This window comes from Nicotiana attenuata, chromosome 6 (assembly GCF_001879085.1).
Source record: "Nicotiana attenuata strain UT chromosome 6, NIATTr2, whole genome shotgun sequence".
Taxonomy (NCBI): domain Eukaryota; kingdom Viridiplantae; phylum Streptophyta; class Magnoliopsida; order Solanales; family Solanaceae; genus Nicotiana; species Nicotiana attenuata.
Genome location: NC_031994.1, coordinates 76,883,654 through 76,895,985, shown reverse-complemented (window position 1 = coordinate 76,895,985; position 12,332 = coordinate 76,883,654). Strand labels below are relative to the sequence as shown.

The window sequence follows — 12,332 nt, the reverse complement described above, 5'->3', positions numbered from 1 at the left end:
TTCTCTTTCTCTTTATGTAAGCTCGGACCGAAACCCAAAATTATTTCTAAAATCACTCTTTCGGATATTGAGCACCTCGACCATCTTATGTGCCTTCTAAAAGTGTAAATTTCCAGTGCACATAGAATAATAATCTTTGTTAATTACTAACAGAACAAAGATAGGTAATTTCGTACTCCCTTTTGAGAGAATTAAAAAAATTTGCAAAAAACAGAAAATAAACTTGTCTAATAAACACACAGCTTATTTATTAATCATAGCTGACGAGTTAAGATCGTCGACATTCCTTTTTTTTTTTTTTTCGTTTTTTCTTTTTGTTATACTATACGTTATTGCATCAGATATATACATATGGTGGCTATTGTAGACAACCTATGCCTCATCACAGGCCACCAATTCTACTAGATAGAGCACAATCCTGGGCTTATTTCATAGGCTGCCAGTGCAAGAAAACCTTATTTTAACAACATGCATGCATAACCCTATATATATTTTCAAGCACTTGGTCAGCCATATATATATATATATATATATATATATATATATATATATATATATATATATATATATATATATATATATATATATATATATATATCAATCCTCTCACATACTTCTACTTAACTTTAAGCATATTAAGTCTCTCTTTAATCCAAGAAACCCCAACTTTAGCACCTTTAGCACACTTGATATGTGCAATATAGCCAGTATCCCTACTGTAATACAACCAACCTTCCTTAGACACCTTCTTGTTACAAACATTGCATCGTGCAATCCAATGCATATGATTGTTGTCATTGAGAGGAAACGAGTAATAAAGTCGAAGAGTATCCTTTGGTGAATCAGCTCTCTTCGCAATGCTATATAAGGTAGCACAAGTAACATGAAGATCAAAATTGCAAGGATCACAACAGTATAGAAAACTTCGTCGTATATCCTCACAACAAGCATCACAACTTTTTCCACAGTTCTTGTAGTATGAAGGATATCGAAGGGTCAAAGGATGAGCAGGATGAGAATCATGCTTAATCTTTTGGGGCAGATCGAAGCACGAAACGTGTAGGTAAAATTGACAAGGTTGACAACCATAAGCTGAGCCAACAAGTTGCAGCCCGCAGACTTTGCACTTAATTTCATCGTCTCGTTCAACGTCGTACTTGTTCAAGGCATGTGGATGGCTAAAGTGTTTAATCTGCCTGTAGTGAGCTGATATCACTTCGTCATCAGTATCTGAATAATCCACAACAGGACGACGATTCTGGTTAATAATCAGTTGGGAAGTACGACCAGCATAAGAACCAGCACCAGCACCAGCACCTTGTCTGAGGTTGAGCATCATTCTTAAAAGTGATGAAATATCATTCGTGGAACGAGGTGGCTTGTTATGGTTAAACCACTGAGCCTGTCCTTCATCTTCACTTTCAGAATAATCTACAACAGGACGACGAGGATTATGAACTGAATTAGCACGTAACTGATTAGAGTTACGAATCATTCTTGGAAATTCAGAAGCACTGTCATCATCATCATCTTTCCTATTTAAGGATGAACTACATGAGTTCAATCGTGTGCTACTTTTAGCTACGCAAGTGATGGGTGCTACTGTAGTAGACATGAATGGTAAGTCCTCGTTCATTTTTTGCTTTTTTGTTTTTGTTTTCTTTTTACTTTTTCTTGGATTTCCTTCGGTCCATATTATTAGAGTATTTATAGCAGTTTTTGTAAGAGGTAATTATATCAAAGCTAGTCATATATGATTCTTTGCTTAAATTGGACGCGGAATCAAGTTCTGAGAATAATCAGCCATATTATCCAAATGGCTTGGACTGAAGAAAATGAGTGATCCATAATGAAGATGATGAGAATTATCCTAATAATTAAATTAAGTACGAAGGTTTAAATTATAGTAGTAATTGTGTAAATAATTGTTATACTTATACGTTAAAAAAAATATACATTGTCCTAATACAATAAATCTTAAACTCATTTGAATTTTAATGTTATACAGTATATATAACTGCCAATTGAAATTAAAATACTTTTACCCTATTAGTGTACTTTAATAGATGGTTACATGTAATTATCATTTCAGTGACTTGATAATATTTTTAAAAAAAATGTACCTAATTAGTGTTTACAGTGTAATAAACCGTACATTGCATTAACATAAGCCGCTTATATAGTCGTTGCAAAGATGACGTAATAGTGAAGACGTAAGTGGCAGGACGTAAGATTCATTTGGTATTAGATTCACTTCTATCTCACAATCTGTTAGTACTCCATTTTTTTCTTTATAGATATTCCTCATCGGAGTTGCTCTTTAACACCAAATAAAAATGCTTATCTCTAATTCTTTACTTTCTTCGATTCTCGATCTTATCTCTATCACATTTAGGGGTGGCAAATAGACGGGTCAGATAAAAATGGGTAATACAAAAAACGGGTAAAATATTCGACCCGAACGATATATTTAATACGGAAAAAAAACGGATTAACCGGCGGATAATTAACCGTATTATCCGTTCATGACCTCACATTAGCCTTAACTGTTCAGTGACCCAGTTGATCATCAAGCAAAATGGAGGAAGATACAATTGACAGCCATCAACTACATGTACAAAATTCATTCCTGTACCACTCTACTGTTGAACCCCCGCATTAACGGAAAAATACTATCTAAAAAGAGTACAATTAATTGCTCTTTTTTCTTCTTAAATATTGCACTAATAATTTGGTACAACAAACAACAATAACAACATACTTTGTATAATCACACGAGCGAGGTATGTGAAGGATATAATATATGGGCATACCTTACCCTCACCTCTTGAAGGTAGAAAGACTGTTTTTGAAGACCCTGGGCTCAAGGACACACTAATAATTTGGTGTAAAATAAAAATAAAAGACGAGCGAGTTTGAAAGAGATAAAACAACACGACCTTAGACAAACCTTAGGATTATTGACAGGGATGGAGTCATAATTTGAAACTTATGGGTTCTGAACGTGCTTAATAGTAGCTTGTTTTAATTATTGAGTTCGCAATTAAATAATTAGATGTTTTAATGGATTTTCTAATACAAATACTAATTCATTCGAAATCGTAGCTAATATTGCATCTCCACCAACTACTAATGGTTGGTGATATTAATAAATCAAAAGTTCAGTTAAAAAGATAATTATATCTTCGCGCTAAACACTCTTAACAAAAGTTATTCACTACGAGATATTAATTACGCTGGTCAATAACATTATCCATTTATCTTTTGACATGATTCACACATTTTATTATAATCAATTCAACAGAACAATGTGCCTAATGAATTATACATTTGATCCTGTTGTGTGCTTTTGGGGTAAAAGGGGGCGAAAATACTTTTGGGGGAGGTTTTGACTTTATTACCTATGGATAACTGGTGGTTACCCATTTAAAATGTGGATAATATGTGTAATATCTGTATTTGATCCGTTTTTAAAATGTTCATTATCCAACCCATATTTTAGCGGATAATATGGGTGGTTACTTGTTTTGTTTTACCTATTTCGCCACCCCTAATCACATTCATTGTAAACATTTCCTCTTCCGGAATATGTTGTGGAAATAATAAGAATTATTATCTTAAATTACGTATGGTTGTTGAATATTTACTACAGTTACTACTGTATTTATTTTAGCCTAATAAGTTGCTTAGTTTTAGATGATTTTACTTTTTGAATTTAAATTTCTGTTATTTTTTGGTTTGCTGAGATATTTTAACTTTTTTGAATTCTTGTTATGCAGATTTTTCTGCAGATTATGTTACCAAGTTGGCTATTTAAAGCCTCTATGTTTAATAAAAGGGAGAGACATTTTCAACTAATAATTTTAATCTTCTTGCGGCTCCAATTTTTAAAAAAGTCAATGGTGGTATCAGAGCCTCATTGATCTTACGGTATTTGTGAGCTCTTCCAAACAGCCGTTTCAAATTATTTTTAACCAATTTCCATTTTTAAATTTGTTTTTCAATCATACCAAGAAACAGTCTCTCTTTGGTGCTCCATCATTTTTCACTCATGAAAATTATCAGATTTGGTCGGTGAAAATGAAATTATATGTTAAAACCTATGATCTATGGTAAGTTATAATGGAAGATAGATTACAATCACTCCCTCTAAATCCTACCCTTTCCCAAATTAAATCCCGTTCAAAAGAGAACCAAAAAATACAAAACGAAAATTGTAATTCAAATCAATTAAAGATTTAATTTTCTAAAATCATTGCATGTGAGACAACAAAAAAAAGTTTGGGAAAAGCTCAAAAGGGAATACCAAGGAAGTGATCGAGTCAAATTACATAAATGCAGATTCTGAATTTGAAAAGGAATTTTAAATTTCTTAGGATGCAAGAAGACGAGACTATCCCTAGGTATTCTGACGCGATTTCTTCTATTGTTAATAGAATCAAGTTGCTTGGCGAGGATTTCGAAGATGACAGGATAGTAGAAAAAATTCTAGTGACGATTCTAGAGAGATTCAAGTCCGGAATTTTTTCTTTTAAAAGAGTCTAAAAATCTCCCTACCATCTATGTTGCAGAATTAATAAGTACTCTTCAAGCACAAGACAAATTAAGAAGAACATTTAGACAAGATATAGTTATTGAACGTGCTTTTTATGCACAAAACGTAAAAGAAAAGGTCAAATATTCTCTTTACAAATACTGCAAAAAAAAAATACACTTTGAAAAAATTTGCAGGTGGAGACCTCATGCAATATGTGGATATTGCAAACAACAGGCCATGTTAAAAAATGTGCAAGTTCAAAGACACTCAACACATTCCGCACGCACAAACAACAGAAGCAGTAATTGATGTGGATGATTTTTTTAGATTTCAGCAACTGAAGCAAAGGAGGAATGTTGAACATTTGCTTCAGTTACTGTTGCGCTTTTTTAGCATGCTGATGAATCTACTTTTTGAATTTAAATTTCTATATAGATTTTTTGGCTGATTGAGATATTTTAGCTTTTTTTGAATTCTTGTTACGCAGATTTTTCGGCAGATTACGTTCTCAAGTTGGCTATTTAATACCCTCTATGTTTAATTAAAAAAGAGAAATATTTTCAATCAATACTTTTAATCTTCTTGTGGCTCCCATTTTTAGAAAACCCAACAACGGTCCATATAATTTGTTTCGAGATTAATTTTAGAAAAAAAATTAACAATACTGAATTTATGTGGCAAACCAGGTACTCTATTAGTTGTGCGAAATTTTACGTTGAGATAACAATAATATTGGCATTGGATTACATGCAATAAAATATTAAATTTTTTTTAGGATAATCGACGCTTAAACCTGATAACAGAGGCCTACAACTTTAACCAAAAAGGAAATGTAGGATCTTTGCATGTGATAAAAGGAACTAATGATGGTACGTACTCAGAAAGTTCAGAAAGTTTGAGATGGATTGTTGAAACTAAGTTTTCAGCATTTCCATAGAATGGAAACGAAGAATATCCCTTTCTAGCAGAGGATTTTCAGAGTTCTTAATCCTGTCTCGACTCTCTAGTTGCTGCTCTTTGAGCCCGAGGCAATAAGCTTGAAAGAGTTGGAACTCCTTGGTTTCTCATTTCCTCTTGTGTTCGTCTTATTTCTTCAGGATCTGCCACGTAAAAAAGATCAGCACATTAGCGCGATAAATCTTATGTAATGTCTGTTTGATCTAGCAGCGGAATGGCAATAAATCAAGAACCAAAAAGTTAAAGTAACTTCAGGAAATGCAAGCAATAGAGTTTCGTCTCATGATCACTTAACTCTATGCTGTACAGAAGAGAATATAGGTTTACCAACAGAGTCTACCTCTTATAGCATCAATGTAACACTTGATCTGCAAACAATGGGTGCAAAGAGGATGACGGATTTTGACAGATCAAATAGGATTAATTGAGCATGGATGAAAATCGGAGAAAAAGACGTGGATGAAAATAAGTCATCCACACCTTATGGATTGTAAAGGGTTGGATTAATATTTAATTCATCCAAGGGGAACAAGATCCAGGAATAAAATTTGTAAGGAACTTTTTGACAGCTAGAAAGGATCAGTAAGGTCATTATAGTAATGCAAACAACATTGTAAGCTTTTTTCCCTCTCCTGTCAATCGGCCTCGAGTACCTTCCTATCCGTGTTTTTGTTCTTGTGTTTCTTTCACCTTGTCACATACTACTGCACTCAATTCAAGTTTAACTGTATCTCATGTAACGCGGAATAGTACTCTAAAACACCTTAAGGTCATCGCTTATCAACTTAGAAAAGAAGAAAAGAAAAATGTTTGTAAAGCCATCCAATTCAATCAAGAAAATCAGAGATTGATAGGTAAAATGGATAAAATCGCATAGATACCATCGGATACTAATCCCTAGTGAACCACATATTAATCGCAAAGCACAAAACTCTAGCATTATGGATGGATAATTGGAACTGCATTGTGGATTTACCACCCTATTGCATGTGTAGCCAACTTCATTTTGGTGAAAAAAATAGAGCACACTCACCCATATTTTCTGCTAATTTTGGCATCAGAAACATTACAAACAGCGTAAATCCAATCATCAGGCCTACTGGAGTTTTCACCAGTGACATAATGGAGAATGGTTCCTTTATCTGCAAGAGAAATTCACTCAGTTGTTTGGAAAGAAAATTAGAGAAAAGAAGAAGAATAAAACGGAAAGGGGAAAATAGGGATCAAAGTCTGACCTCATAATACTGCTCCTCACTCAATGGCTCCAAAACCAGTTCAATCAGACTCCTCCTATTCTCGGTTAACGCTGCTTGAACCTTACCTGGATTTCTGGCACTAACATCAACTCGGACCTGAAATCCAGAAAGGGATCTGAAGCATATAAATCCTTTTAAGGAAAATTGATCAAGATTTAAGCAGATGGTGGTAGAGAAGCTCACTGGAGAAAAGAAGTAGCCAATTGCAGACACCTCAATGAGATGTGTTCCTGCTGACACATTATGGCTATTCCTACGGTTAAGGAATTTTATATAGATAACAACAATCTCTTCTCACAACCTTTGCAAAAAGAAGTAACATTCAAGTTTCCATGCTATCCACGAGCTTAAAGATTTAGAGAAAATGACAAGCGAAATAGAATGAACAGACTAAAACATCAAAAAGTAAAAGAAACAGGATTATGACAGAAGGCCAATAAAAGCGACAAAGCAGAAAAGAGGTCAAGTAACTCACAATGCTTAAGCGTATGGCTAGCAGCAAATATGCGATAAACAACATGAATCACTAAGTTATTTTGCTAGTGCTAAGAAATGAAGTCAACTCAATTATATCTGAAAAGTATTGTGATGAAAACACCAATTATATCACTAGTCGGCCACCTATCTATTTTCTTTTTTCTTGATCTTCTATAAGTTGTCAGCCAATAGGGTCCAAGTTTGAGCAAACAACATAAAATACAATCAAAGCAGCCTAGGAAGCTAACCACTCACATTTAAACTCCAATTCACTTAGTCAAACTTTTCGCAAACAGATCATACAAGAAAACTAAGCACAAAAACAGTGAAAATACATTGTGAAGGGTTTTTCTTTTCTTACAGAGTGGAATGTAACACCAGTAAATGTTCAGTTGAAGAAGCAAAAGAAGTCATAACAATATATAGTTTAATCAAGATTCTTAAACTAAGATATCAAATATGAAGACTGACTTAAGACATGGAGTCATAGGAAGGATACAACGAGAAATATCCATCGGGTCTCAGGAAAGTAACTCTTTGCCCACCATTGAGTATGACTTTTACATTTGAAGCTTTAGCTGACAAACCTGATCCTTTCAAGCTAAAGCCTATAAAAGAACCAAGTTAAAAAAGTTAATAAATCACCAGCGGAAAAGTTCTAAAACATCATCGTAGTCAAGGGCGGACATGTAGCTTAAATATGGGGCACGTGAATCTATGGTCTCTTTGTCAAACTAGGTATTTGATGTATGTATTTCTAAAACTGTTCTAATATTATTTGTTGGCACCCATGCTCCAAAAAGGTTAAATGGTGCACTTGGTTGAATACTGAATTATTTACTCAAACAAACACGGATCAATTCCCACTTGATACTTTTTTTATCTTTTCTTTAGTGATGCACCCATGTTCTAGAAATCCTAGATCCGCTTCTGACAGTAGTGAAGCGAAGTGAATCTCTACAACAAAAGGAGAACTTTAGCACTAGAATCTGAAATTAATAGAACACAGAGGTAGAAAAACTCTTATCTTTCTTAACAAAAAGTTGGAAAATTTGACCAAAAATATAACTTTTTCTGCCAAATGGTTGTTTAATTAGTACGTTGGGTCATTCATCCCAAATGGTTTCTACTTTCCTTGAATGGATTTTTTCTTCACTATTGATTGTACTATGTAGTATATATTTTTAGTTTAAAATAGCCCATCTTTCCTTAAAATTAAATATTCAGCTAACAGATTAGTCAAACTGGCCAATAAATAGGATATAAATGATATGTCATCCAATATGAAGCTTATACTGACTACAGTTCTATGTATTCTGAAAATATAACTAGGAAGAGGAAGGTGGGAAAAACAAAATTCAAGTATGTACCAGGAATTTTTACTCTAGCCGTCACAGTATAACCATCAGTATTCCTGCAAATTAAAATTAATTAATAATGAAAACATAACAAGGAAAATGTGGATAAAATAATAAAATGGTGTTAATATGATGTAATAATCTTTAAATATTCAAAACAGGCTAAGATTTGAAATATTCAGATTCATTGCTCACATGCTGTGGAAAAATCATTCAGTTGGGGTTTAATTGTTGTTAACAAGATATAAAAAATACAAAACAGGGAAACTGAAGATCCAAGATACCAAAACTTTTTGACATTTTTCCCCATCTAACATAGAGAATACCAAAAATTAAAATGGAGATTAAACTTAGAAGCTTAATTTAGTGTTTAAGCTTGATACCCATAACCCGAGGTGGGACACAACTCAACACCCCCTCACGCCAGGGCTGCAACTGGAGCGTGACAATATAAATGGGGCCTAACATCGGTAACAACAAAATCGGGATGGGCCTGGCTCTGATAAGAATGAACCTTGGGCCTAACCCAATCCCAAAAGCTAGCTTGTGAGGTGAGGATTGCTCAAGATCATACAAGGAGACCAAGATACCCATACCCCAGCGATGTGGGACACAACTCAACACATCATGACATGCTATGTGGGAAAATAATCAAATTGGTGTTATTTTTTTATCAACAAGCTTAATAAATAGTACAAATCAGGGGAATTGAGGATCCAAGATGTAAAATTTCTCTGAATTAAATCTATTTTTACATGCATGCAAATTTATGGGTACGTATAATGTAAAAATTACCCAGAAATAAGAGAGCATAAGAAGAAGAACTGAAGAATAAAAAGCTTAATAAATAGTACAAATCAGGGGAATTGAGGATCCAAGATGTAATTTCTCTGAATTAAGTCTATTTTTACATGCATGCAAATTTATGGGTACGTATAATGTGAAGGTAAAAATTACCCAGAAATAATAAGAGAGCATAAAAAGAAGAACTGAAGAATAAAAATTGGTGGCATCCAACTGCTTGTCACTGCCATTGGGGCTTTCTTTCTGTGCCAACAAATACTGAACAAGAATGTCCCCTAAGCAAGGAAAAAGAAAAAGGGAAAATTAATTCTGAGCAAGAATTTTTCACAAAACAGGAAAAAAAAATTGTTTTTAATTTCTTATAGGGTTAGAAGATATGGATATTGTTAATACTGTTATTTTAAAAAAAAAAATTAATTCTTTCATCTTTTGCGCTTCTGAGGTGCAAATCATCAAGATTATGTTTCTAATATCTGACCTAAGAGGGTAAATACAAAGCTTATGCAAATTTAATTTTCTCATAAAACCATGCAGTAATTTTTATTTGGAAAAAGATTGAGAAGCACGAAGGGCATCTTACTCAAGTGACGATAAAACTAACCCGCAGAGAGATATTTACAATGCTAATTTATTATTGTTAAGTAATAACTATGATTTTATGATAACCATATTTAGTTTGGTTTAAACAAGTTTTTACCCAAGTGACCGTGTCTAACTAGGATTTTGGTTCTTTGCAATATAGACCTTCAAATATTTACTATCCATTAAATTTTGTCCAATTACATGTTGGCTAAGAAAATTTTAGGCACGAGGGCTACTATATATAAACTATCAAATGGGAACTTATTGCCATGTTTTCTACGTACTAGTATCTATGAACGTGCGTTGCACGTTAATAATGGCAGGTGATGATTTAAATTTTTGTTTATATAAAGGAACAATAAAATTTAATTAATGAGAGTAATTTTATGTATAATAATACAACAATCATCTAAATGCCGAAAAATACTATTACATTAGCATAATACATGAATTTAAAATAAAAGGACATCATCAAAATTTACACAAATGATCAATTTTGTCATGTTAGTTAGATAATTATATATTATAGTTTAAAAGTATTTATTGTGATGGTATCTTAACGAACACTTCTTTGTGGACAATATTTTTTTTGTATGTTTCAGCCTAATGCGTTGATTGTTCTGCCTTAATCATAACTCTTATTATCGATCTTTATATCCCTCTTGAAAGTGCAACATACAGTTGTTCGTGCAAGAAAATATATTGTGATAACAATATTTAGGATGTTTGTCCTTGCTTTATTTATTATATTTGTAAAACATAAACATACTAAAAATTATTTTCACACAAATTTAAAAGGATATTCCTTAGTTTCGGAAGACGAAAGTTGAATTCAGGGATAAGAATATACTTCGAAGCACATTAACCAGTATCATAATTTTTGCATGTGTGACGTTATTGTCAAAACTTCTATATACCATCTGTGTGCTATTACATAAGCTACTCAGCGTATTTAAGTTTTTTAGTAGCATGACAGGCATATTTTCCTTCAAAATTAACCAATATACAATGGAAGATCAATTTTAACTTATTCTATTATATATACGGTGACACTAACATACGTAAGAAATAAGAAACTTGACAACAGACATGTATGGTAGAAGGCCATTTGGTATTAAATTATTTAAGTATTATTCTTGGTTGTAATTATTGGTATCATTTTCTGCTGAGTCAAAAACTGAAAAACATTTTGTTTTTACAATAAAATTCTGCAATCAACCTTTTATTTAATTGATCAACATATTTATTTCTGCTAGCTAAGATATCTTTTTAATTCTATCATGCGATTTGTACAAATTGCATTTTAATCTAATGATAGAAATATTTCTCTTATTAAATGCACTATTATTACCATTGAGATTGATAACCAAGTGTTTAGAATCATCCTTTATTGGATGGTCTTCTTCGTTTCCGACACGAAGCAAGAAGACACTGAATACTGGGTCTCTTCTTACTTTATATTTCATGTCAGTTGAATTTTCTTTTTGTTTGAGGTCAGAAGTATAACTTTGGCAAGCTAGCTTTTACAGTCTCTGCTTTTGTCGATTTTGGAACTACTGGCAGTACTTGACAGAAATCACATCCTAAACTATTAATTCTTCACCAAACGATTCACTAATATCCAATATATCTCTAGAACTCCGATCAATTATTTCGATCATGTGACACTTAGCCATAAGTGCTTCATGCCATATTATCAATTTTGCTTTCTTTATAAATTTAGCATCATTGCTCTGCTTTGATATATTTATGATGGTTATTTAAGTTGTTTGAAGAGGTATATCAAATCTAAAGTGGGTGGTCTCACAATAAAATCGTTGTTGGTATAGCACTTGCTAATTGCTAACAATGTCATACATCTTGATATGATATTTGCAAATAATGCATGATATAGAAATATTATTTCGATTCCACCGGAGGCATCTACAAAGAATAATCCCGTTATACCTGTGTTGGCTCTTTATAATATAGTCTCGAAAACTTGTTCTTGCGTAGGATTTAGCTTTGATTGTGCTTCCTCAGACACTTGTATAGCATTTTGTTTCTTGATAATATACTAACATTTTACTTTGTGTTCTAATGCTCTTTTTATGGGATAAATTTATGCACCCTAAAATTTTTTTTTGTAACTTGAATAAGAATTTTACTCATATGATGAATTTATAAAAAAATAATTGCATTGGATTCTCTTGCTAAATAATTAGTTAAAAGATTTAATTATTTGATTTTAACATAAAAAATAATTTATTCTACGTTAATTTAGATCTTAATATTAGTTCATCTCTTGTTTTGAATATTTAATCTTAATTATAATTTTATCCACCATAAATTTTATTTTCAAAGAGTAAAAGATTGATATGA

The 12,332-nt window shown here is 32.6% G+C and overlaps 2 protein-coding genes across 4 annotated transcripts; both read right to left on the bottom strand.

Moving 5' to 3' along the window:
* LOC109227256 lies at nt 224–1,689 on the bottom strand. Its single transcript, XM_019392346.1, has 2 exons — nt 573–1,689; nt 224–512 (listed from the first exon to the last, which is right to left on the bottom strand). The coding sequence occupies exon 1, from the start codon at nt 1,634–1,636 to the stop codon at nt 617–619; it is 1,020 nt and encodes a 339-aa protein (XP_019247891.1). The 5' UTR covers nt 1,637–1,689; the 3' UTR covers nt 224–512; nt 573–616.
* On the bottom strand, nt 5,236–10,052 carry LOC109228324 (ER membrane protein complex subunit 7 homolog). 3 transcript variants are annotated; one of them, XM_019393473.1, is made up of 8 exons: nt 9,970–10,052; nt 9,543–9,664; nt 8,598–8,641; nt 7,727–7,835; nt 6,934–6,997; nt 6,730–6,846; nt 6,528–6,636; nt 5,236–5,637 (listed from the first exon to the last, which is right to left on the bottom strand). In XM_019393473.1, the coding sequence occupies exons 2-8, from the start codon at nt 9,617–9,619 to the stop codon at nt 5,522–5,524; spliced, it is 636 nt and encodes a 211-aa protein (XP_019249018.1). In that variant the 5' UTR covers nt 9,620–9,664; nt 9,970–10,052; the 3' UTR covers nt 5,236–5,521. The 3 variants fall into 3 exon arrangements, with proteins under 3 accessions (XP_019249018.1, XP_019249019.1, XP_019249020.1); XM_019393474.1 differs by lacking the exon at nt 9,970–10,052 and adding an exon at nt 9,868–9,937; XM_019393475.1 differs by lacking the exon at nt 6,934–6,997 and having other exon boundaries at nt 6,730–6,865.